General features: G+C 40.5%; 1 protein-coding gene across 2 annotated transcripts in view; it reads right to left on the bottom strand.

The window, feature by feature from the left end:
- The window catches only part of TRAF3 (TNF receptor associated factor 3), a 557290-nt gene that overhangs the window by 125569 nt on the left and 407842 nt on the right, over positions 1 to 23879 (bottom strand). For both annotated transcript variants that reach the window (XM_086937838.1, XM_086937839.1), the window contains exons 4-6: positions 19279 to 19383; positions 13373 to 13540; positions 3238 to 3318 (exon numbers count right to left, since the gene is read on the bottom strand). In XM_086937838.1, the coding sequence (XP_086793964.1) occupies positions 3238 to 3318; positions 13373 to 13540; positions 19279 to 19383 (354 nt within the window). The remainder of the gene's footprint in view (positions 1 to 3237; positions 3319 to 13372; positions 13541 to 19278; positions 19384 to 23879) is intronic.

Genomic DNA, 23879 nt, shown 5'->3' with positions numbered 1-23879 from the left:
AAGTCACTCTCTGCTCCTTCCCCATCCTTGTATAGAATGGCTTCTGCATTTAACCCTACATATAACAGTAATTGTGACCAGATAGCCAAGATTTCTTCCTGGCACCCATTTGAAGAGGCGTCTATCCAAAATGGTTTAAACAGTATTAAATCTGTGTCTCCTCTTGATCCTTTGCCTATTAACATCCTTGGTCAGCTCTCTGCCACATCTAAAGGCGTCCTTATCAATCTTTTTAACGCCTCTAAGCGGGAGGCCTTGGTACCCCCCGAGTGGAAGTGAGCCATGGTCATCTCTTTGTTGAAAAAGGCCGGAGCAGATCCTTCTGTACTATCGAACTTTAGACCTATATCTCTGCTTCCGGCTTTCTCCAAAATTTTGGAGAAACATATCAATACTCAACTGACACAACACATAGACAAATTTGGCTTTCTTCATTATTCGCAATCTGGGTTCAGAGCCAACTTTTCAACTGAAACCTCTCTGCTTGGGGTTACTGAGAAACTGTACCAGCATTTAGATCAAGGGGAAACTGCAGCACTCATTCTATTAGATTTGAGTGCCGCATTCGACACTGTGTCGCATAACATCTTGCTTAACGCCCTTAGGTCTCTTGGGCTGGACGGCACCGCCCTATCCTGGTTTGCTTCATTCCTTGATGGTCGCACTTTTTAAGTATTTTCTGCTAAGGCATCATCCAAGATCTGCGTATCAGCACATGGAGTCCCACAGGGATCCATTTTAAGCCCCCTGCTCTTCAACATCTATTTCAGACCTCTGGCAGAGATTGTGGAAGAGGCGGGTCTTTCCCTATATTCGTATGCGGATGATACGCAGATTGTCTTTTCGCTTTCCACCACTAAAGACGCTACGACATCTGCCCTTCAGTGCGGCCTACGGCAAGTGACAGAGTGGATGCGCCTTAATTTTTTCAAGTTAAATGGGGATAAGACTGAGGTCCTTATCCTGGGAAAGCACAAGGACTTATGGGGCCCTCACCATTGGCATCAGGAAATGGGTTCCTTTCCCCTACCTGTCACCCATGTCCGTAATCTGGGCATCGTTATTAATGATAGTCTCTCTATGAGACAACAGGTGGCGAGTGTTGCTGCCATCTGTTCCACGATCTTGAGGTGGCTTCATAAGATCATTTGGATGCTTCCTGCCTCAACCCAACGCACGGTAGTCCAGGCACTCTTCACCTCTCGCCTCGATTACGGCAATGTTCTCTATCTCGGTAGCTGCCAAATGGTACTGAGAAAGCTACAGGTAGTTCAGAACTCTGCAGTACCCTTCTTTGTCAAGTTCCTAGACAGGCTTCTATCTCGCCATATTTACGTGAGCTTCACTGACTTCGAATTGATCAAAAAATTACATTTAAAACCCTGTGTTACATCTTTAAAATCAAACGAGGTGTGGCACCAGCGTATCTGCAAGAGCTCATCCATTGTTACATTCCTTCTCGTCCCCTGCGCTCTACAGCCCACAGAGACTTTGCGATTCCTAAATTTAAACTTGCAAGAATGGGAGGCCGCTCCTTTTCTTGTCTTGGCCCCAAAATCTGGATTTCTCTTCCGGTGTCCTTGAAGAATGACACGCTCCTATTTCAGCTTTCGAAGAAATCTTAAAACTTGGCTATTATAGTAGCAAATGGTTCTTGACTGCTCCTTTTCTAGCAATTTGTGTGCTAGGCGCCGGGAAACCTTTTTGGGTAGCTGCACGCGTTACAAAACTAATTTAATAATAATAATAATAATAATAATAATAATACTGGCAGTGCACACTCCGAGTCACACAAGACAAGTTCCTGTCGCCAGAAGCCTGCGGAGGAATTGAGTTTTTAGATGTAGTGACTGGAAGGCGGGAGACTAGCCTTGAACTCTATAGTCTCCCACCTGAATTGGGAGGGTTGGCATGTTTGCAAAGAAATGCAGATATCTCCTGTTTGTCACCACTTTCAAGTACAACAATCATTTTCAACAAATATATAACAAAATACACGACAAGTGACTTTTTCTGTTTTTAAACTCATGTCTAACTCTTGTGGTGCTCCAGGGCTAACTCCTAAAATTCATTGGGAAACCATGAGTAAAGCACAAATAATTCACATCTACTCACTGCAAACTTTGTTATTTTGTTTGAAACTTTGCAGCTAAAGTTATCAAACTGAGGCTCGCTCAATATGATTGACCTGGGTACACCTGAACCCATCTCTGGGTCTTTTTTCTTTCAAAGCCATGTTTAAGGTTACAGACTTTTCAACCTCCCAAAACAATAGTGATAGGAGGGAACTCAGATGGGGAAATACCTTAAGCCCATTACCTCTCCAGCCATGAGCATGCTACTGAGAGCATGTGTCCATTCAGAGTGGGCAGGTCAGTGCAGAAGAGCTGCTCTAAACTTCCTAAAAACAAACAAACATAAGCTTCTAATACTGCCAGAGATGTCAGAGGGAAGTTGCCAAACCCATAAGGAGATCATCTGTACTCAGTCTCCACACAATGAGTTGGAAACTCGATGTCTGCGGTTGTTCCTTGCACACATCTTCTACCGTGTGATACCATTTGACATACCGTGGCCTTGTGTGAGTTGGCAGGTTTGAAGATTGCTCCAAAAGAGAACAGTCATAAAGTTGGCAACATTGTATATACAGAACAATTTATGGCATTGATTGGAATTACAGCGAAAAAAATTATCCGTACTTTATAAGTATCCATCACTTAATTAACAGCTGGAAGGACCGAGCCTTTATCATACAGCAGCAGGTGCAGGCCCTATTCTGCAAACCTAAATACTTTTTGCCATTAAGATGTGTCATAATCATAAAACAATTTGTGCATTTCCACGTTATTCCTGCACATTGAGAAAATGCACAGATACTTGTCTAAAACTGCACCATTATATTAATCTGATTAAAGTGGCCACCTTAACACTGGAGAGGGCCTTTAATAGCCGGTATAGCCCTCTGCGGCGGGCTATAAGGCTATAGTAAGTAACGGAATCCAGCTTTGGCAAGCAAAAACTCAAGCATATGTATGTCTTTATTATATCATTACTAATCTAGAGCACCACTTCATTTAACAAAGGTATATTTAGCGAGTTGTACAATCAATCAGCTTTTTTGACGTCTAAAAGTGAAAAGGGAGTCAAAAGACACGAGACAACCCTTTGAATGTCTCACTGGACAAGGACCAAAAACACTGTGGGCACCTTTGTTGTGGCTTCGGTGCAAATTCTTACCTCACTTCTCAAAAGTGTTTTGACGCTACATTTATGAGGACAAGCAACAACAACAGACGGACACTCCATTTCTTCATGTTTCTGAGAAGAAAAAAAAATCTGCATTATTAACAGTTCATGAATAATTCGAGCTAAAGATATCAAAAGTCTACATTTTATAAATATAAAGGCATTGAAAATACAAGCATCTGGCCTTATTGCTTTCGATCAATACATTTAAGCGAAAATACTATGTTTGTTTGCTTGCACTATGTAAAGCCTAAAGTAGAGGGACTTGTTTAAGAAACAATAAGTGCTAGCATGGGCTGCTCCTGCAGACCATATCACTGTTTCTGTAGCCAATAATACCTCATGAATAAGCACCGAAAAAGCCAGATCTCTCGCCTTGAAAAGGCTGAGCTAATGGTTCTGCCAATGCTTGTTTGCATTGGTATTTTATATTATACATGCATGTATGTATATGTGTGTGTATATATGTTTGGGATAGCCAACTCTGATATATATATATATATATATAGATAGATAGATATATGCACACACACATACATATATGTGCATACACATTTTAGAGAGTGTGAACAGGATGCAAGGGACAAATGGGGAGAGGCAGAGATTAAGGGTATGCGTGATGCATATTTTAATAAGTGCCATATAAAAAAATGAAAGTGAAACAGGATAGCAGAGGGAAGTGGAGAAAGCTGAAAAAGGAAGTAGCGGGATGAGGAAGTGAAGAGCAACAAGTGGATAGGGGAGAAAGCAAGGAAAAACATGAACTACACCTAGAGTGCAAAAAGGGAAAGAACAACAGTCCCTCAAGTTAGCAGTGGAACAAAACAATTCATCCAATCCAAATCAAGTTAAAGAGGAACCGCTGAAAAATACAAGAATAGGGAGGAAAGCCATCCAATAAGGAACAAAGAATTGAGATAGACAGGAAAGCCATCCAGTCGTGAGCAAGGGTGATGATCAAAAGCAAAAGATGTATTGTAGACAATAGCGCTTCAACAACAGACAGCTTTGTAGGCAAAACCTAGAAAACAATCTAATTTGAATTGAATGGTTCAACAATCAAATTAATAAAAAAAATTACATAGATAAAGAAATAGATAAAATGTTTGGAAAATAGGAGTGAAAGGAAAAAATCAAGTACAGATTCTGGGGGTGGGAGCGAAAGGACCAGGAGGGAGAGGAGGCAGGGCACAAAAAGCTGGGACATTGCCTTAATATTAAAAGCACAATGTTTATAGGCAAAACACAGTTCAAACTAATTGTTTAAAAAAATAAATGACATTTTAAATGGAAATACAGATTCTCCTAACAATTCCTTTCTGCCATTCTTTTTGAACTAGATGTTTTTTAACTAAGTGAATTATACTAATTAAATAGATTTTGTGTGCCCAGCTTGGCTTGCCATTTGTAATAAGAGTTGCCATTTTCAAGCTTTTTTTCAGGGAAGAAACTTGCATGTACCTATTATAAACTTGTTGACAACAAGTCGAAATAAAATCTGATTAGCCGGTAATTTAAGATGCAAAAAAATCGTTTTCATTGATTGTGTTTCAACAAGAAATGCTGTACACACAGCAACAGGAACACATTACTTACATCCATTCATTTACAGACTGGATACTGAACATATAGAATCTGATCCAAGTTGTAGGGTTTAAAGATTAGAATATTGAGGAAATATACAAACTACAAATTAAAGTAACCTATATACATATTTACATAAGGACGTGTTAAGGTTAGATCCATTAGAATATAATTAATACAATACAAGCCCCCAAACAGCTAATTCCTTCAGCTGTCTTATAAAATTATATTAACACGAGCTTACAGAAAGGCATTATTAATAGACAAAGGCATCGAATGGCTTACACATCTGCATGAAAATCAGATCATGTTTTAGCTCAAGAGGTAAGTTGCTCAAACTCGTCAAAACAAATTAAACAAGCTGCAGGCTTGTTGAAACACTGCAAACATGGCACAGAGGACAAAAGGAACAAACAGGCAGCGAGACAAAAGAAAGGTTAATGGCTGTGTATAACCCACCCCTCCATATTCTCTGGTGCTCACACCCCCTTCACAGCCTGTGAAGTAGGTGTGAGCACCAGAGAATAAGGAGGGGGTGGGTTATACACACGTACACATCCACAGATCAGTTTCAGAAAAAGTGTGATGAGGAAAGGGCAGGTTTTTGAGGGTGCACTGTAGGTAAGATGTGATGTTGGTTAGTTCCAACAATAAACTATTTCCGTCCTTTCGACAAAGAAAATAAGTGTGTGTGAGAAAAACTCATCAGTTATGTCAGCACATGCACCTTACAGTGTTGTCACGTACACGTAGAAATGTATAAAGGTAATTCAATAAATAAAAAAATAAACGAGTACAGGTTCAACCCAAGAAGCTTACATTTTAGCTACACACCCATCAACTTCCCCATTCAAATGGCTATTAAGGCTCTTCTATGCCTATAAACTGAATGCTCCAATAATTTTTTTTTGTTCTTCCATATGAAGTGTTCCTTCGTTTGCCTTAAATATTGGAGAAGAATACATTTTAAGTTCACAAACCCTACCCTTTCTGTCATCCTCCGAACTCAGGTAAATAAAATTCACCGTCTCTAGAAATGTCAATGGAGATTAGAAAAACAGACGGATCGAAAGGCATTTCTGCAACAAAACAAAAAAAAAGTCCATAAGTGCTTCCCTAGAATGCTCTTCGAACGTTAGTGGTATTTCTGGCAAGCCATTATCCATCAGTGGTAGTCACTTCAGAGGATTTTATACACTGCCTGCAAAGGGGAGGTAGACAGACTGGCAGACAGAGCGGCAACCAGAGAGCAATAACATGACTCCAAAGGGGGCATCCCAGCATGCTGACTCCACTAGGCAAGCACATAGCAATGCCTGGGCTCAGACGAGCCGTACTCCACCCACTTCCAAAATAAATCCCGGCATCCTCCTTTTAGCATGGAGGCCTACACCGAGGGCCCACTGCATATAAGTGGCGGCATCTAACTTTAGGGATGTAATTAGGGAACATCTCCATTGCTGAGGGAGGCAAAAACGGGGTATGATATGTAGTTACACATCCGCTTCATGCTAAGGGAACACGCAAGGACTTTTAGGTTGTAACAGGAACCTACTTCAAAGCAGTACTTCATCCCAAGCAATGCGCTTCCATGGTATGCTTGTTTGAACCATGGCTGCGTAGCACGTGGAGTGGAACAGTGATTATGGCAGGGACTTCCTGGTCTGCCTCACACAGTAGTATGGTTGTCAATAAGCCCAATGTCATGATGATGGCGCTCAACTAGTCTTGTTTTTTCAGCCACCTACACAAAGGACTCATTAAAAGTATCCAAGCAATTGGGTGGGACTACCGCACCTGGCAAACACCAATACTGCAGAGTGAAAAATGTACAACGTAAGGTGCCACCCACCCATTCTGAGCTGTGCAGGCTAAACTGAGGCACAGTTCGCGGCACCCCAATCTGTGTACCCGATTACCACAGGTTTTGCTTCTTTTGTAACGGTCTTCTTCAGACAATTTGCTCAAGGTTTATCCTGCCGAAATGTGCCTGGGAAAAACTGCAGATGTGCTGTAAATGCCACACAACTCAGAATCCAGATTCAGTCACAAAATCCAGATTTACACAGCACTTGGAATGAAGGCTTATTCATATAGGGACCTTTTATGCCCATACTGCTGACAGAAAACCCAGGACTGGCTTAAAGATACCCTCATGACATGCTACACATGGACTATCACCTTGGGAATCATGACATTTGTCTGCATACAATGGCTGGATTGTGTCATAACAGTCTTATTATTAATGCATTATTGCATAACTCACCACATGATAAATGCATTAAAATAATGAACGGTTCTGAGTGTAATGCATATAAAACGATTCGCTTTTAGATATCACGTTGAGTGCATTCCAGTCCATCTTTTTATTCACCTTTGCAGAAGGGGAGCAACCATATGCAAACAGCCTCAGTCCTACTACAATAGAAGCAGCCAATCCTGAACTGCGAGACCATGTAAATACATCCATTATTATCAAAGGAAGTACATGAGTCCCAACCGTAAATAACCACCAGAAAGAGCGGACAACAGTCTTGGACATAGTCTGTCTAGAGTAGACTTTGTTGAAAACCATCTAATACTGCAAAGCCACAAAACAAGTTGGATAGTAATTGCATGAAAGAGTAGCCAACTCTGAAACCACTCCACTGGCACCCGGGGGAAGTCAGGATTCAATTCAATGCTGTCCCCGCAAAGCATGAAGCCTTATGCAGCCATGGACCAGGATATCTACAGAAATTATCACTCTACTATGCACCATCTTTAAACGTCCACTCAACGACTGCACAACTACAAAACCAACAGAGATTTATGTGAAAATAGAGCGGTAGATCATCAGGAGTCCAAGATTAACGGTAATGACATGCCCTAAACCACGTCTAAAGCCCGAACCAAACGACTTGCAACTCAAAAAATTTATGAAAACTGGATTTTCCCAATTTGACTACAAATAAACGTGAATTAAATTATTTGCAGATCATGAGAGGCCACCGAAGAATATCAAAATTAATTCGAACTTCCCCGTACCAGAGAGATCACACAAACTCTGATACAATACCACAGTGCTTTGAAGTGACAGGAAGGAGATATACAGCACTTTATAAAGCTACAAACGAATTAACTACATGAATGAGCATTGATAAAGTCAATAGGCCAAGCCATTTGTGTTTTTGTGGCAGTTTGAGTTGCTAGCAGAAAGTTCTTGAATAGGAGGTATCAATATGTGCTTTATGTGTTGAAATTTTAAGAAATTGACTGCACAAAGTTGTGACTGGAGAAAATGATATAGTTTGAGGCAGCCTCTGAAAAACAGAATTAGAGGGATTGTATTTCTTGTTAATAGCAGTGGTGGTTCCTTAATGTGAGCGGAGGAGTGCCGCCCCCATCACACTGATGCACTGAAAGTTGGAAAAGATAAAATGGTAATAAAATTATTTTATTACCATTTTATTTTTCCAGCTTTCTGCTGAATGGAGAGTGAGGGCAGGGTGGGGCCAATGCTTCATTACTGCTGACTGGCAGCCAAGAAGAATGGTCTCTTCATTTTGAAGTGGGCATGTCAATTTGGCCGGCTATGTTGCTACGGCCAGCGCAATTCAAACTCTCCAACCCAACTGTCTTAGACAGCTGGGTTGGAGAGCAGGTACAGACCTCCAGTGCCTTCAGGAGAGCTGAGCCAGCTTTCTCCAGCCAATTCAAACACTTAACTCATGCTGCACCCATGTTGCTACACAGCATGAGAGCTGCATCTGGATTGGATAAGGTGGTTTGCTTTAGGTCATCACCTCGCACTCGAAGGAGTTGGAGCTACGGACTGGAGAACAAGAGGACGTGCTGCAGGCTAAGGTAAGTGAAACTTACATTTTTTATGTGTTAAATATAGTGCCTTCCTGACTTGCAATATATTTTGATTGTGTTTGTTTTTGTGGCTGTGTTTCTAATTGGGCAGGAGTGTGGAATTTCATAAAATATCTACTTGTCCATGGGGCAGGTTGCTTCATAAATCTACTTGTCCAGGAACAAAGCCTACTTGTCCCTTTGGTGCCATGTTGTGCGGAGACAAATTATGGCAGCAATCTCATTATATAAGAGCTCCGAAATAGACTCTCTGATTATGCCAGGGCTCCAATAATAGTACTGCTTGAATACTTGCAATCCTCTTATGTTGCCCCGTTACATACTGGGTCTGAAGGTAGTGGTAAGCAATAGTTGCAGGGTTAGAATTCCCTTTTGGGTCTGAGCAAACTTACTATAACTTGATGGTTTTAATGGTTTTCAACAACCCTTCTCTAATCTTTTCCCATACTGGGAAATGTTGGAAATTTACTCCTGACAATGGCAGACCTAAATCTTCTTCCAAAGTTGGGAAAATAGTGGTTGGAGGGAAAGTGAATTTGCAAACACTCAGATTTTCGCATCAGCAAAACTACACATGCATATTTGCTCATGCTCAAATGCAGTTCACAAATATTTTCTAGAAGTACTATTTCTTGTCCTACTTCTGTAAATTCTTGGGAATTCACGAAACAAGTATAGCTGCACTTAATGCAAGGACATATACCATGGGTGCACTTTTGAGACTTTCTTTAATAATTGGGCCCCCAATTTGGTCTGGCGCTGACCGTGACCTTTATTATTTATTAAAATTCTGTCTCTCTCTCTCTGTATTGGCTGGCTTCACTGTGAGCGACAGCATTCTGCTCTTTCACAAGGAGCGTATCGGCACACAACATAGTTTTGTTCAGTGCCAGTAACTACTGTAGCAGTTTGTGCTTTTTGAAACCCCAATTTGTTTTTGCTTTTGCCAATGTTTGTTGTAATGGTGAAGGCCCGGCAGCTCCCCCGCCAATAAGGCTTTACAAAACCATGACAGAACAATTTACACATTGACAAAACTAAAAAGCTGACCACCACTTTCAGACCTACTGACTTTGCCAATGTTTTTTTATTTTTGTTTCCCATAATCTTATTGAAACTGGTTATACTGATTTTCCATTATGAATATTTTAGGAAAATACTAGCATGCATCAACACATGTTACTAAATGACGCTGCAAAGAAATGGTAGCCGAAATTTTACAATAGGTTAGCAAAATGTTTTTTTTCCTGCTGTCATTTTTGTAATTAACATTTTATTTTGAAAGCAAAGACTAATTAATCTTGCTTTCAAGATTCTGCAAATATTTGCATCAAATTAGAGAGCATTCTGGGAGCATTATACATAGCCTTATATTGCTAAACTTTGAAAACGTGTTAACACATTTCTATACTGGAACCACTATCAGTAGTGCAATCAGAGCTTACATTTACTTACAACGCTCACCCTAATAATAAAACCTTTCAATTAATGAACGGTGAATACAAGTTTGAACAGCATTAACATATGGGCAAAAATATTACCTTAACTCCTGACAGTGCCTGTCCCTGGTCCATAATGTGGTACTGCAAAATGACATTTTGCAGCCAAAGGGTTTGTGCTGCAGGGGGTTGGGCCTACTTGTCCCAAGAACAAAATACATATGAAAACTTGTTGCCCTTCACCCCAAACAATATGTCCTGGGCGTCGGGCTATAGGAATTCCACATCCCTGTTGTGACTGCAAAATGACATTTTGCAGCCAAAGGGTTTGTGCTGCAGGGGGTTGGGCCTACTTGTCCCAAGAACAAAATACATATGAAAACTTGTTGCCCTTCACCCCAAACAATATGTCCTGGGCGTCGGGCTATAGGAATTCCACATCCCTGTTGTGACTATATGCGTGTGTGTTTGTGAGCTTGACTGTGCGCCTCTCCATTTTTGTATGTCACCAACCGCCACTGGTTAATAGTTGTACTTACAGATAAATATTATTTTAATTAAAATGGCGACAATGGTTTTCACAGATATTTAAAATGTTCAATTCACAAAAGGGGAGTTTGCTTCCAAATTTACTCCTGCAACAGGATTCATAACATACAAGTAAGGAAAATGAGTTACAAAAGTAAACAGAAGTGCAATTTAGGTACCCAAGTATGAGCTAAGGGTGCAGTGCAGGTGGTTGCAAGTGGGGATCAAAACATGTTAAACCAAGATAGAGTCTGATCCAGAACAAGAAACAGAAAGGCAGAAAAGGGGGAAAACTGGGGAAGAGAATGATGTAAAAACAGTGAAAAAGGGAGAAAGCAGGGGTGAGATTTTGCAAATTCTTTTTTATTGAGGCATTTTATCAGTACAATATAATATGACAAAATGATTAGAACAGTACACGTGACGTAGGATTAAAGAAAAGCAACATGAACTTTACAATCCAGTGGTAAATCTGCACTAGCGTGGGAAATAGACAGAAAGTGGTATCTATATCATATGCAGACCCCTGCTAGAGGAGGAAGAGCGCATGTATGCTGCTCTGTCTGGACCGGGGGGTTGGAAGGGGTATGTCGTACCATCAGAGTGAGTGTGTCTATGGATACCTCAAAAACAGAGAACTTAGGTGGGGGTAAGGAAGTAGGGCAGAGCGAGGTTAAGGGGATCGGCGTGTAAATATAATATAAATGGGCAGGGATTGTAGGGTGGTGGTTGAAAAAGACAAGAGGTGGAATCAAAACTAGACAGCCTTGGAATTCAGGAAACCCACCTTTTGGCAGGCCGGCTGTGAGCTTCTGAGAAAATGTTTGTCCACCACCATTTAATATTTATCAAATGAATCACTGTAAGTGGCAAAAAAAAAAAAAAAAAAAACACTTCACGGACATCGGGAGTAACTCTGGAAACGCCGAGAGGAGGAGTGGACCCCGGCGGACAACTAAATAACAAAGAAGAAATGCCGTGACTCAGCGAGAGCACAATTAAAGCATTACCAAGACACTTCCCCTTAAGGATCCCGGGTACCTTTGCAAGAAAAAGTAAGGTACACAAGTCCTGGTTTCGAAAACACATTCCCCCTGACGAAGACCTTCATCAAATCTGTGCCAACAGGAAGGTCGAAACGCGTTGGCTTTTAGGCGAGAAGTTCTCAGTCAAACCGAATTGGAATCAGGTCCTTCATTGGACCAAACTATTTCTTTAAATGAACTGCGTTTTTCGAGCTTAGAGATAAATTCAGAAGACTTCTCACTTGGCAATAAAGTCAGGCATCTCTGTGGACAGTCCATTGTAGGATACTGCCCACTTACAGAAAATAATAGGACTTTTTTGTTTCTCGCTTGAAAATTGACTTTTCAGTTACCTTCTACCTCTTGAGTTAACATGTATATACCTGGTTCACTGTTCTGATATGTACACCACACTTGAGTTTTGAATGTCGCACTGTATATAACTCACTGATACTTGGATCTTGTTTGCTGTAAATATTTTCTGTATTTATGTGTAAATGTAAGAAAGGGGTCTGTTTTGATGGGCCGTGTTGTTTTGCAACTACCACAGAAAAAAGAGAAAAAGTAACATAACTGTGATACTTTCACCCCAACGTTAATTAAAAAACCGTTTGGGACAAGAATTAATTTGTGTATTGATGGTGCCAGAGGCAACTTCTTTTGTGTTTATAAAAAAAAAAAACAGCACTAACAACATATGTGCTGGGCATCGGTGTGGATCTGAACCCTATTTACACCCCAGTAAACAAAACAGAGATTATCACGCATATTGTTGTGCCTGTTCTGCACATAATACCCACTGCACACTGTTTTGCTTGTGAAGTTACTGAAGACTAAAAGCTAAGTGCCCAGATAAAAGAGAAACAAGTGCCCACTGCGCTCTTCTCTTAATGGTGCTAACACGGTTGTTAATGCTATTTGTGCCAGTTTTAGCACTTACACATGGGTCTAAATGACACTGTAACTACTGGAGTCAATGGCCTTGCAGCCGGTACAGATTACATGTTATGGAGGTCTTTAAAGCCATCACTAGATTTTCCTATCCATAGATTCGACTGCTCTCCTGCAAAGTTGCAAACAAATGTGCTCTTAGTAATGGTTTCACATGATGTACATTTAGAAAAATTGCGACACAATGCATCGCACAGCTGCTGTTTTGTTCTATTAAGCACTTATCCCTTCAAACCTGCATATTTACAGTGCACTGGGATCTGGCGCAGGTGCAGAAAAAACACAAAGCGCGACAAATCCAACAGAAATATTTAGTTAGCAAAATGAAAGTATTTTTATATTATTGATTTAACAAAACGGCATTGTCTTAAGAAACTTAAAGTTCTTTCTACTATCTACAGCAAGATCGAAAACACTGCCATTAAAACAATTATAAAATGGAAGTTCAAATATCCTGAAAGACACCCAACGCCATCAACAACTGATCCTCGAGAGAAGAAGTACTTGTTCCTAAACGTTCCCTCTGATTGCTCTCTAAATCAATGAAAATGGGGCAGTTACTTTGATAGTAAAGATCTGCCTTGAAATGCTCAGGTTCTCCAGTCACGCATGCCCTTCTCAACCACACTTCTCAAATCCTACATTTAGAGGTTTTAAGTAGGTCGAGTCCATCCAAAATTTAATTGTATAATTTAAACAAAACTCCTCTGAAACCAGTCAAATTAAGTGATTCAACGCTACCTGTAATTCAATAATTGGAACTTGACATTTGCAGTATTTACACGTCGTCTCACGATATTTGCAGGTCTTTTCAATGTGGTCTGACAAGTCTTTCCTGAGCACCTTTTCTTTGCAGTCTGCGCGAGGACATGAGAGTTCTTCAAACTGGCAGTCACTTTTTAGATGGACCTGTAAGATGAACAATACAACAGGTTAAAACATATATCCTATGCTCTTGTTTCTCCTTTTGGTAACCTGTAATCATTAAATCAATAGGGCCATAGTAAACTGGAGGAGTATCACAAAGGCAGAAGAAAATCAGAAATCCCTGGAAAAAGAAGACCAACAAGGTGAAAAACAAAATTCCAAAAGCTGATTCATAAATCCATATTTAGAGTAGGAAATTGAGGTATGAGTCTCCCGACCTCACAGTGAAAGTGCAAGAGGCCTTTGAGTGAAAATAATTTCAGAAATGGTTAAAGATGACCTGGAAACCTCACCAAAGGAGCAAGCCAAGTGTTGTGGCATAATTATTTAGAAATGTATTCAGCTCACAGGTTGGATGCTTCAAAAACAAGAAAGGAAGCTTTCTAGAGAATGAAACATTACAAGTACACAATATTTAACTTTCTGTGACTAAAAGGACAAGAGTTAGGTAATGCAGATCCTAATTGTGCCTCGAAGTACTAATGTTATATTGTGATATGCATCCTTAATCTTAAACTTTCACACCAACGAGGGGATTGTGGCAACCATAGGTAATAAAGAGTATGTAAATGTGATCGAAACATATGTATGTACTCAAACAGGTCTTCGACATGCCTGGGAAATGTCATTTATCTGTATTGAAAGTGGCCAGATATTTATTTCTGGCTTACACTAATGTTGCTTTTTAGGATATCTGATGGTTTGATTAGAATATTCATGGACTTAAGAGAATTAGATTGCCACATCCGAGTGGAATGGCACCCCTACATAATAATGGTATGCCAAAAAAAAAAAAAAGCACAGCGGATCAGTAAATTGGATGTATTGAATATTGAGCAAGAAATGTTAAATTCAATTTCTAATAGATATTGTTTCTTCCACTACACAGAGCTTAGAGAGTTCTACAAATGTTATTAGATTAGTGAGCAGCATCATTTTCTTTACATAACCGTAGAGAGAATTAAATTGAATACATGGATAACAAGCATCTAAGCCCGCCGGAGGAAGGCCACTGGTAATAGCATGATTTGTAGAGAAGTACTGCACAAAAGTAATGGTTGCACAGGAGTAGGCGAAACAGTGTGGCTGGTGAGAGACTTTCTGTGGTTATGAGGAAAAATAATATGTGGTCTAAGGTTAACCCAAACAGAATGGTCCGGGAAAGAAAGGGATTTAATGTCAAGAAATAAGCATTTGGGAAGAATCAGGAGGGTTCGACAGATTCATAAGACAGGTGTAAAAATATGAAGGCTAACTGTGTGAAGATGGGGGGTGGGGATAGAACATGTAATCCTGCCTTTTTAACAAATTATTTGTATCTATAACCTCGAATTAGAGGCCGGTCAACCATGCCTGCCTCTGACTCAAGCTATGGACCAGCAGCGGCACAGCATGCGTGCCACAGGCTTAGCTGAAAGCAAACCAAATGGGCCCACTTCCTGCTGGACAGCCAGTAAAAAGCAATATTAAACTGAGTTCACTGGGAGCCTATGGCCTTTGGGCCCTGGTGCCAGTGCACCAGCTACCCCATTGGTAGCTACACACCAATAGACTAGGGTCATGAGACAGCCTATGTAGGAGCCTGCCTAATGCAGATTACCTCACCCCCTGAACAATTTACTCAAGTGTGAGGCTCACTTAAATATCTGCATTTGTTTTGAGAAGACATGAGTCCAAATCGTAAAGGTATATATTCTCATCCTGCATTATCCATATGCAGAAAAAAATGATGATAGTACATTCCGCCTATATCACCTGACCCTTGTACCTTGAAGTAGTCATACAAAATTATGCAACACAGTGCAATGACTAAGCCTGTGAAGTGATTCTCCTAGCGCTTGATTGTTTACTCTACTTGATATGAAGGAAAAGAAAATTAGGCACTTGTACACATATTTAAAGGGCTGTTAAGCACTACAGAGCCTCCTGCAATAGTCGTCCTTACTGCATTAAAGCCACTAAGCTCACAGAGAATGAAATCTTAAAGGTTGCAAAAAGCTGAGGCCTTCTGGCACACTCAAAGCTTCTGTGTGATTAGAATTACTCGCCAATCATTACTTGATATAAAAGGATGAGGAAGAGGTTCCAGACAGGTAAAGTAAAGTACAGCAAGGGTGAAGGGTTGTCTTTTGCATCACAAGAGACAACACAGTAAGATGCATGTTAAAAGATTGACGCAAAGCTGGGCTACCAGTCCAACGTGCTGATGAGAACACCTGCAGTGGCAGAAGGCCAGTTTGAAAAGCAAGCCCATCCATCCAGGTGACAGCGAGGCAGCCGCTGGGGGTAGGCTACAGGTTGACAAAATGGACTAATGTTATGTTCCTGACAATCAACTGGCAGCAAATAACGATGATCCAAGAAGAAGACTTAAAAAACTCAGTTCCATGTCAATCTGGAAATGTTTGACGGGTAGCAAGGCACCGATGGCCAATCATATTGATAAAGATTTCATCTGCTTACGCATCCTTGTTTTTATTTGTATTTTGCCTTATCATAATTATGGTAGCCATTGCCAATTTCGTGTTAATGTTCCACATGATAATGAGCTGCGGAGCCTTCAAAATGTAAAGCTTCACACTCATGGCTGGTATTGTAGGTGAGAAATTCCCAAGTAGTTTTCTTAGCACTAAAAGTTTCCATTTTTATATCATTTCGAAAGTCAAATGTGTACTATCCCCCTTTTTGCCTCTGCACATGCAGAGCCTCCTTCCTTTCAGTTTCGTCATAAGCTCTTCATTGGAGCCTTGTGCTTGAAGAGGTATAAATGTATCATGTGTGTGTTTTAGGGTGTACGTTTCCTGGGGGCTTGAAGATCCTCTTGTCGTCCATTTCAGTGAAACAGATTGTTTTTCACTTAGCAAGAAAAATGTTCAGACTTTGTGTAGGTATGTGACCAGATTTCTTCGACACAATTCAATTGTACCAAAAAGAGGCTTAAGATTAAAACCTCTAAAAATGTACCTACAATTTAAAGTGTGACCAGTGAATTCAATGGGAAGTGGCAGCAGCTCACCTCATTCACTACGCATGTCGTCTCAGCCCTGTCTTTACGTTGGTGTTTTAAAATAAACCATTCAATGTATAAATAGCAGAATCGCCTTCCCTTTTTCCTTTAATGGACAATTTGAAAAGGAGTTCAGGCAGATATAGAATGACACTACTTTGGGCTGGAACCATTTACGCAAATATAGGCAGAATATTATTTAGGTAAATACACCACTCATTAAAGTTGAGTCTTGTTTTAAACAGGACATATTTGAGCGAAATTAGTCCATTTAAAAAATAATTTATTGAGGGTCAATCTCACACAGGTCTTCAGTATTACACACAAACGAATGCTGAGTGACTTATACGTCTGTGTGGCAGCATGCCCGTTGAAATCCTGAATCCTCGTTCCATGTTTTGTAATGACCACTCAGAGATCACTGGGTAAAGTGTTTAATAAAATAGGATTTGTAGAGGAGAGCAAATATGGAATACATTTATAAACCAGACAAATTTCAAAGAAAAAGAATGGGACATGCCTTTAGCAGGATTGGGGACATCTTAATGATGTCACTAAGGTATTCCCCAACATTTAAACATCCGCCTTCAGGGATGGTGGTTCTTATTTCCCATCTGGGCAGCATACTCATGCACTGAGTTGGTGGGCCTGAATGCAAACAACAGATGTGAAGAAATTGCAGGGGAGGCAAATTCATATGCATGAAAACATACTGCAGGATAGAATGCACTTGACTCCTGTGGAAGAGGAGCCACTCTGACATCAGACTGCGTAGCACGGGTACCATGGGCCCCAGTGCAGGCAAGGAGAATGGGTTAATTTCCCCAAAACTGGGTAGTTGAAGGTAGCTCCAATTGGGGATAGTTAGCATCTGAGAAAGGAGCAGCTAGTGCTTTGAACCCAACACATACCTGCATCCTAAAACCACTGCACCTGCTGAAAAACTGACAACAAAGCTTCTGCTGGGGAGACAGGCAGCGCAGCCTGAGGCACACCGAGGGTCTTTAGGAGCGCCACCTTATTAATCGACAGTGGAGCCTTCGAAAAATTGCTACAGAGAAGTTACAGATAGTAGTCAGAGTTACCAAGTTTACGGCAATTTTGATCTCCGAGGCAACAGAAGCGCACAGAAGCTAGCAGATTCCAGGGACCAACACTTCTGAACCCTATTATCCCAAAGCATCAAGAAGAACTTCTGTCAGTGACGAAAGCTCTTCCCACACTGCCTGCAATCACAGCAGAGCACAAGCCTAAGGTCAGATTACACGCATGAACGTCAAGCGGTATTAGTGGAAAGTCATGGAGGAGTAAGATGGACCAGCCTGAAGTCAAAAAGTGGTAACGGAACCCGCAAATATTTTGTTATCATAGTTTTATATTAAAAGAGTGACAGCTCTGAAGAAAACAGTGTTGCCACCCTGAAAAACGAAATAGGAGTGTAACTGCAGCTCAGAAGGAGCTCGCAGTGTATGAACAGCCCTCTTCAATTTTTTGTTTTGGGGATAAGAGTGTGCTAGGAAGAAGAACTTTTGGAGAACGTCCTGAGACTTCACCGGATTTTTAGGGGATAACAAAACAGGTTACACGGAGATCCACCAATCAGAAAATGTGAAACAATATGATCAAAGGAGGCAGATACATATCAATCTGTGACATCAACTTACTTCAAGGGAGGTGAGCAGAGCTGTTACAGCGGAAGGCACAGAAACTGTGTTTTTCAAAGATCCCCAGCAGAGGTATGGTGTTTTAAAAGTGTGAGCATTCAGTAAGTCATCATAAAATCATTATTTAAGTCTTGTAAAAGAAAAGAAAAAAGGAGAGCAGTACGATCGGAAGATAGTTGTTATAAGACGTGAACGTTAAAACATCCTTTACAGACACAGTCATAAATGTAAAGCTAAGCTAGTCACTGAAAATAAGTGACACCATCAATGGGTTTAAGACTGAAACAAATAGTATGTAAGAGTGTTCCGCACTTATGTACTGACGGTAGCAGCACACAAATACTGAAAGGAAATACCAGAAAAATCAAGTATCACTTTGTTTCCAGCTGCGTCAATTGCAGTGAAACATTTTTACTGGTGCATACTGGAAGGTGCTGCAAAACAAGTAACTTGTTCGCTCTGTACATTAACCAGCAATTCAATATGAAACTAAAAAAGAGAGGTGATCACCAACTGAAAACTGTTGCCTGAAAGAAAAAAAAAAGCTGACTATCAAACTACAAAGTAATTGGAGAGTGGCTACAAGAGAAAGTAAAGTACAAGTAAAATTGAAGTTCAAGTAAAGTTTAAGTTCCCTATAGCGATTACAAATGAAATGAACTCAAAAAGTTTCACTTTCTCAATTCTGGTGATACTTCCGTTTTTGTATTGGCAGGATGGTTTTCTTCAGTTTTTGCTTTTTGCTTTATATGTTCCTTTATTTTGTTGCATTTCACAACTTTGGTTTCCACCACCTTTTAAGGTGGCTATCCATATCAACACACTGAGATGCCCACTTGAGTCTCAAATTCATTGTTTGAAAACGCACTAAGACCTTAACTAGAGTTTCCAGTGTCTTCCAGTCAGTGACCCAGAGGCTATAACATGCTGTCTTCCGAGAAGCAACCAGACATTACCTTCACGTTGATACACTCAACTCCTGCAGTATTTTTTTTAAAAATTCAACAACGAACAATTGCATCTCCAAAGAACCACTTCTGAGAGCTTACCATAAGATTACCCAGTGTTATTTGCTCTTTGCAGCCACGGTTTTCATTTCGGCAATACATTTGGAGGGCAAGGACCTCTCGCTTACAACAGTTGTCCTTAAAAACCTGAAACAAAAATTGAGAAAAGGCTTTAACTTACAAAAAATGTTTAATAGAAACATTTTCAAAACCCAATACACATGTATTTCCTATAGGAACACTGCCTCAAACTTTCACTTTGATGTGAAAAAGTTAGAAGTATATATAATACATTACTGCAAATTTGTAATACCACATTGTTTTGCTATTTGACTGGCTCAAAAGACCAGACTTGATTAGTTAATTATGAAGAGAAAAGTAACACTAATAATTAAGGTGCTCTTTGTAGGATCTTTCAAAGCACCATCTAGTTAGATTCCAATTCAACAAACACAGGTTTCTTTAATTGCTGAAGATTGATAGTGTCTGATCCCACTTGGTCCATTTTGATCATCATGGTTTCATTTATCACAGGTTAATCTTTTCGCACTGGACGTCCCTTCAGAGGCTTCCCCTGGGATCCAATCTAAAGGGCTTGAGAAACACTCTCCTAGGCCCAATAAGGGACCAGAGTCCTCCTATTCAGTGGTGGCTTCTCCGCTAAGGCGGAGGAGCATCGCCCCACTGGTTTCGGCAGTGAAACTAAAGGAAAAATGAAATTATAATAACTGGTTGTTATTATCATTTTATTTGTTCCTGCTGCAGCTTGATGGGCGGAGTGGGCGGTTATGCTCTGCTCTCCGAGCAACGGAGGAGTAGTGGCACCCTTCCCTTTGCATGTTCTCCATGCAGACTGCATTACTGCCAGCATAGAGAACATACCCAGGTTCCTATTCCCTGACTGAGCACTGAACCACGGCACTCAGACCAATCACAACGCTGCATTGCAACATTGTGACTGGTCAGGGGAGCCTGAGTGAACTTCCTGGTTCCTGCGGAGCGGAGGGATGACGAAGAGCAGCAAGGAGTTCAGGTAATTTTTTTTCCCTTTACTCGCCCTCTGCCTTCCCTCGATCCGTGACATCCACCGCTGCTCCTATTAACTAAAAAAAAAAGAGGGTGTGGAGAAAAGGAGGGATCACATCGAATTAAATTTATCATTGAACTCTGCATTTTCAAACAAAATCTACTGAAATATATTTGGTGCTCCTTACTCCAGGTGCAGGAGAAAAAAAACAATCAAACTATAAAAATTAGATTTAACCAAAATCCCTGACCCGTGTTGTTTTTTTTTAAATGTAATCTATCAAAGTGATCGATTTTCTTTGGAAATAGTAAACAATGCAAATGGACACATTTACAAAGCAAAGAGAAATGTGAACGTTAATGAATAAATTGTAGAAGCTCTTAATGGGCTTATGATAACCCCAATGTATGCGCTGGTAAAGGATGGACCTGCCGGGGCATTTTTGTGTATACAGAGTACATAAGAACTCTACCTTAGTTCAGAATAAGTATAGCTTAAGTAATGAAAATCAGAGTACCAAAGTAGAATCAAGAGAGGCAGGATTGGTCTGTAAATCCATCCTGTGTTACTTTGGTGAAGTAACTTGCTTTCACCCTCATGGACAGATCTTTCAAATTTGCAACTAGCTGGGAAAAGATAATCAATCAGATGTAAATGTAGCCGGTGGCAAGGGTGCAAGAGCAAGCCAGGCTATCTGCAAAGAATTCTCTGAATAAGGTATCATCATTGATTTTGGCAATCTAGCAACCTTCGCTTCAAGGATATGAATCTTTATTAGATTTGTAGTTCCCAAATCTATAAACAGTAACACTGAAATTATGCGATTTTACGGCTGCTGCATTTTCTGCAAAATTATGTGTTTGCCACATAATCCATCATCTACTGCATAACCTGCACATCCTGGCAAACAAAATGTTGCTATTAGCTCAAACAGATCAAGTACCAAAAACAAAAATGTAGGGACACGATTTGTCACGCAGTGGAAGGCCCTTCGCAAAGGTTGACAGTCACCTTCCTGTTGCTTATTGCTGTATGTGGGTGTTAAACTGGTATTCAGATGAAACCCTTGCACGGGGCTATAGAGTAAAAATAACGAATAATGAAGTCATACTATCATGAAAAGTGCCCCATTTCGCTGCAAAATCTGCCCCTTGAAGCTGCATATTTTATTAACACCCCCCCCCCCCCCTGCTGCATAATTTGGCACTCCTGTGCCTTATAATTCCAGTGGCGCTGTCTTTGACTAATAACCTTGTGTCGAAATTCTGACAAAAGTACATTCTATAAATCACCAGAGACCACTTCCCACCACATCCACAATAATTGTGTAAAAGCAGACCACATAGCTATAGAACACATAGTGTAAATACAACTTTACAACACAACTTCCTGCTTCGATGATTTGAAAGTTAAATGCAGTGAGGAGACAGACAAGACCAGATCTCATGCAGAACTTCAAGTAACATGGGAATTATTCGTTTGAAAACGTCTGTGCCAGCGAAGCTCTTTTGTCACATTTTCTTTCATCGGTTCATCAATCATCTTTTGCAGGGCCTCAATTGTTGTACAGCATCTTTTTTGCTGCAGCGATCCAGCAGGGTTTCAGCTGAGTCAGAGTCCAAAAACAGCTACAGATTTCTTTATGGAATAAACTGAATTGTGCTATTGACCCTAGCAGTCTAGCTTTATTTCCTGTTTCCAAGGTAACCTCAAAGAAATAATATGCAGGAAAAGTCCTACAACGTAAGTAGGCACTTTTGTATCAACACGAGAGTATTATTTTTATAATCCTTTTCTTTTAACAGAACAATCAAATATGGTGCTTTATTGACACCAACATTTCTCCAACGCCACCCACAGTACACCCGCCACCACTGCTGACATCAACACAGTCAATAACTAAACTGGCATCTTTATTAGAGAAACGTTGACCCCCTTGACTATCACTCACATTTTCATGTTTTGGTCACTAAAGACTACTTGGTTTGGAACACTGACCTATCGAATTGTCCTGAAAAAGGTGTTTCTGTTATCATTCGAACATTGTGGACCTGAACATTTAAACGGCAACCTGCATTCATCTCTTTCAAGCTCCTCTTGTATTATTCAACACTGCCGACAATTTTCTTAAAACTTCTAGGCAACATAGCTACAAAAGCATTAAGGATGACTTCAATATCTGGTAGCCATCACCAACATGGCACCGCTCATCACATATCCATCCCCGGATAAGGGAAACATACTGGAGCTCATTTGAACATGTACACCCAGCATCATCTCCAGCCCCTCTGCATTTTGACTGGCAGGCCAAGCTACCATCAACTGTGATAAGACCTACACCTCAAAAACTCACTGAATTCAAGCAAAGCCATATTAGCCTGGCAGTCACATCTGACTCAACGCATACGTTGTAATCCTTTTACAAGACTACAAAAGAGCTCTCCATACAAAAGCAGATGGCCATACACTGATAAAACCCCACTGCATTAAAGGCAAACCTTGTTTCATCTAGTAGGTCAAGAGTACCATCTGACACCAGGAAAAGAAATGAGGCATGATTAAATATGAAACATCACAACCTCCTTGAAACAAATCTGGGCCACCAAGAGTCCGCTCATCACAGTTGCTAAAGTTGCCTCCCATATAAATGTCATCAGCAAGGCTTCAATAAGGCACAGTGGGTTCTTTAACACCCTCAGATGCTACATAAATATTTCAAGTAGACCCCAAATCATTCACTACACAGAGAGGTGGTCAGCCTTAAACAACTCCTTCAAAGACAAGATAAACAAGATGCAACAGTACACTGATTGCACAAAAGCTCCCTAGATGGTGATTCCACCGTACAACATACCCAAATGGATGACCTGCCACATCCTGTGCACAGACCATATGGAATGCCTGCTCCAGGTCCTCAAAGACGTAACTTACGAAAACAAAAGCATTGTGTCAACAGTCAAGGAGGTGATATCCAGGGAAACGCTGACACTGTTACTAAACATCCTAAATGTATTCCTTATGAACAACACTTTCTCAGATGCTTTCAAGACCAGCGAGACCCTACTACTCCTCTACAAGTAAAACCAGGATTCGAATAACCTTGCTAACAATGGTCTAATTATACATCTACTATTACTTGGAAAACATATCGAGAACGACATTGTAAAGACCTTGCGTGGCAGATCAAGAGCAACAGCCTTCTGTAGGGCTTGGAAACTGGCATTAGGCAACATTACAGCATGGACACAGGGATCATCCAAGTGATAACTGAAGCTCTTCAGTCAAAGAAAATGGCAGCCTCTGTCTTCTCTTCCTTCTTGATCACTGCAGTCTTTCACACTGTCCAATATCAAGTTCTGCTAGACACCCTCACTTCCTGAATGGCTTTGGTGGCATCACCCTGCAATGGTTCTAATAGGAAACTTTTGTAGATGAGCTCCTTCAACTACAACTGAAGATCTCATCTAGCTACAATACAGCCACCAGAAAAATGGTCCAGCAACAATTCAAGCTAAATATTAATCTGACCAAGACATTTTGTCTGTATTGCCAATGCCATAATGTATTATCAGATGCAGGAATAGCTTGATGAGAAGAATCTGGACATCTGCCCCTT

This window comes from Lissotriton vulgaris, chromosome 9, assembly GCF_964263255.1.
Source record: "Lissotriton vulgaris chromosome 9, aLisVul1.2, whole genome shotgun sequence".
In the NCBI taxonomy this organism is placed as follows: Eukaryota; Metazoa; Chordata; class Amphibia; order Caudata; family Salamandridae; genus Lissotriton; species Lissotriton vulgaris.
The sequence above is the reverse complement of the archived record's forward strand: the minus strand, read 5'-3'. Positions and strand labels throughout refer to the sequence as shown.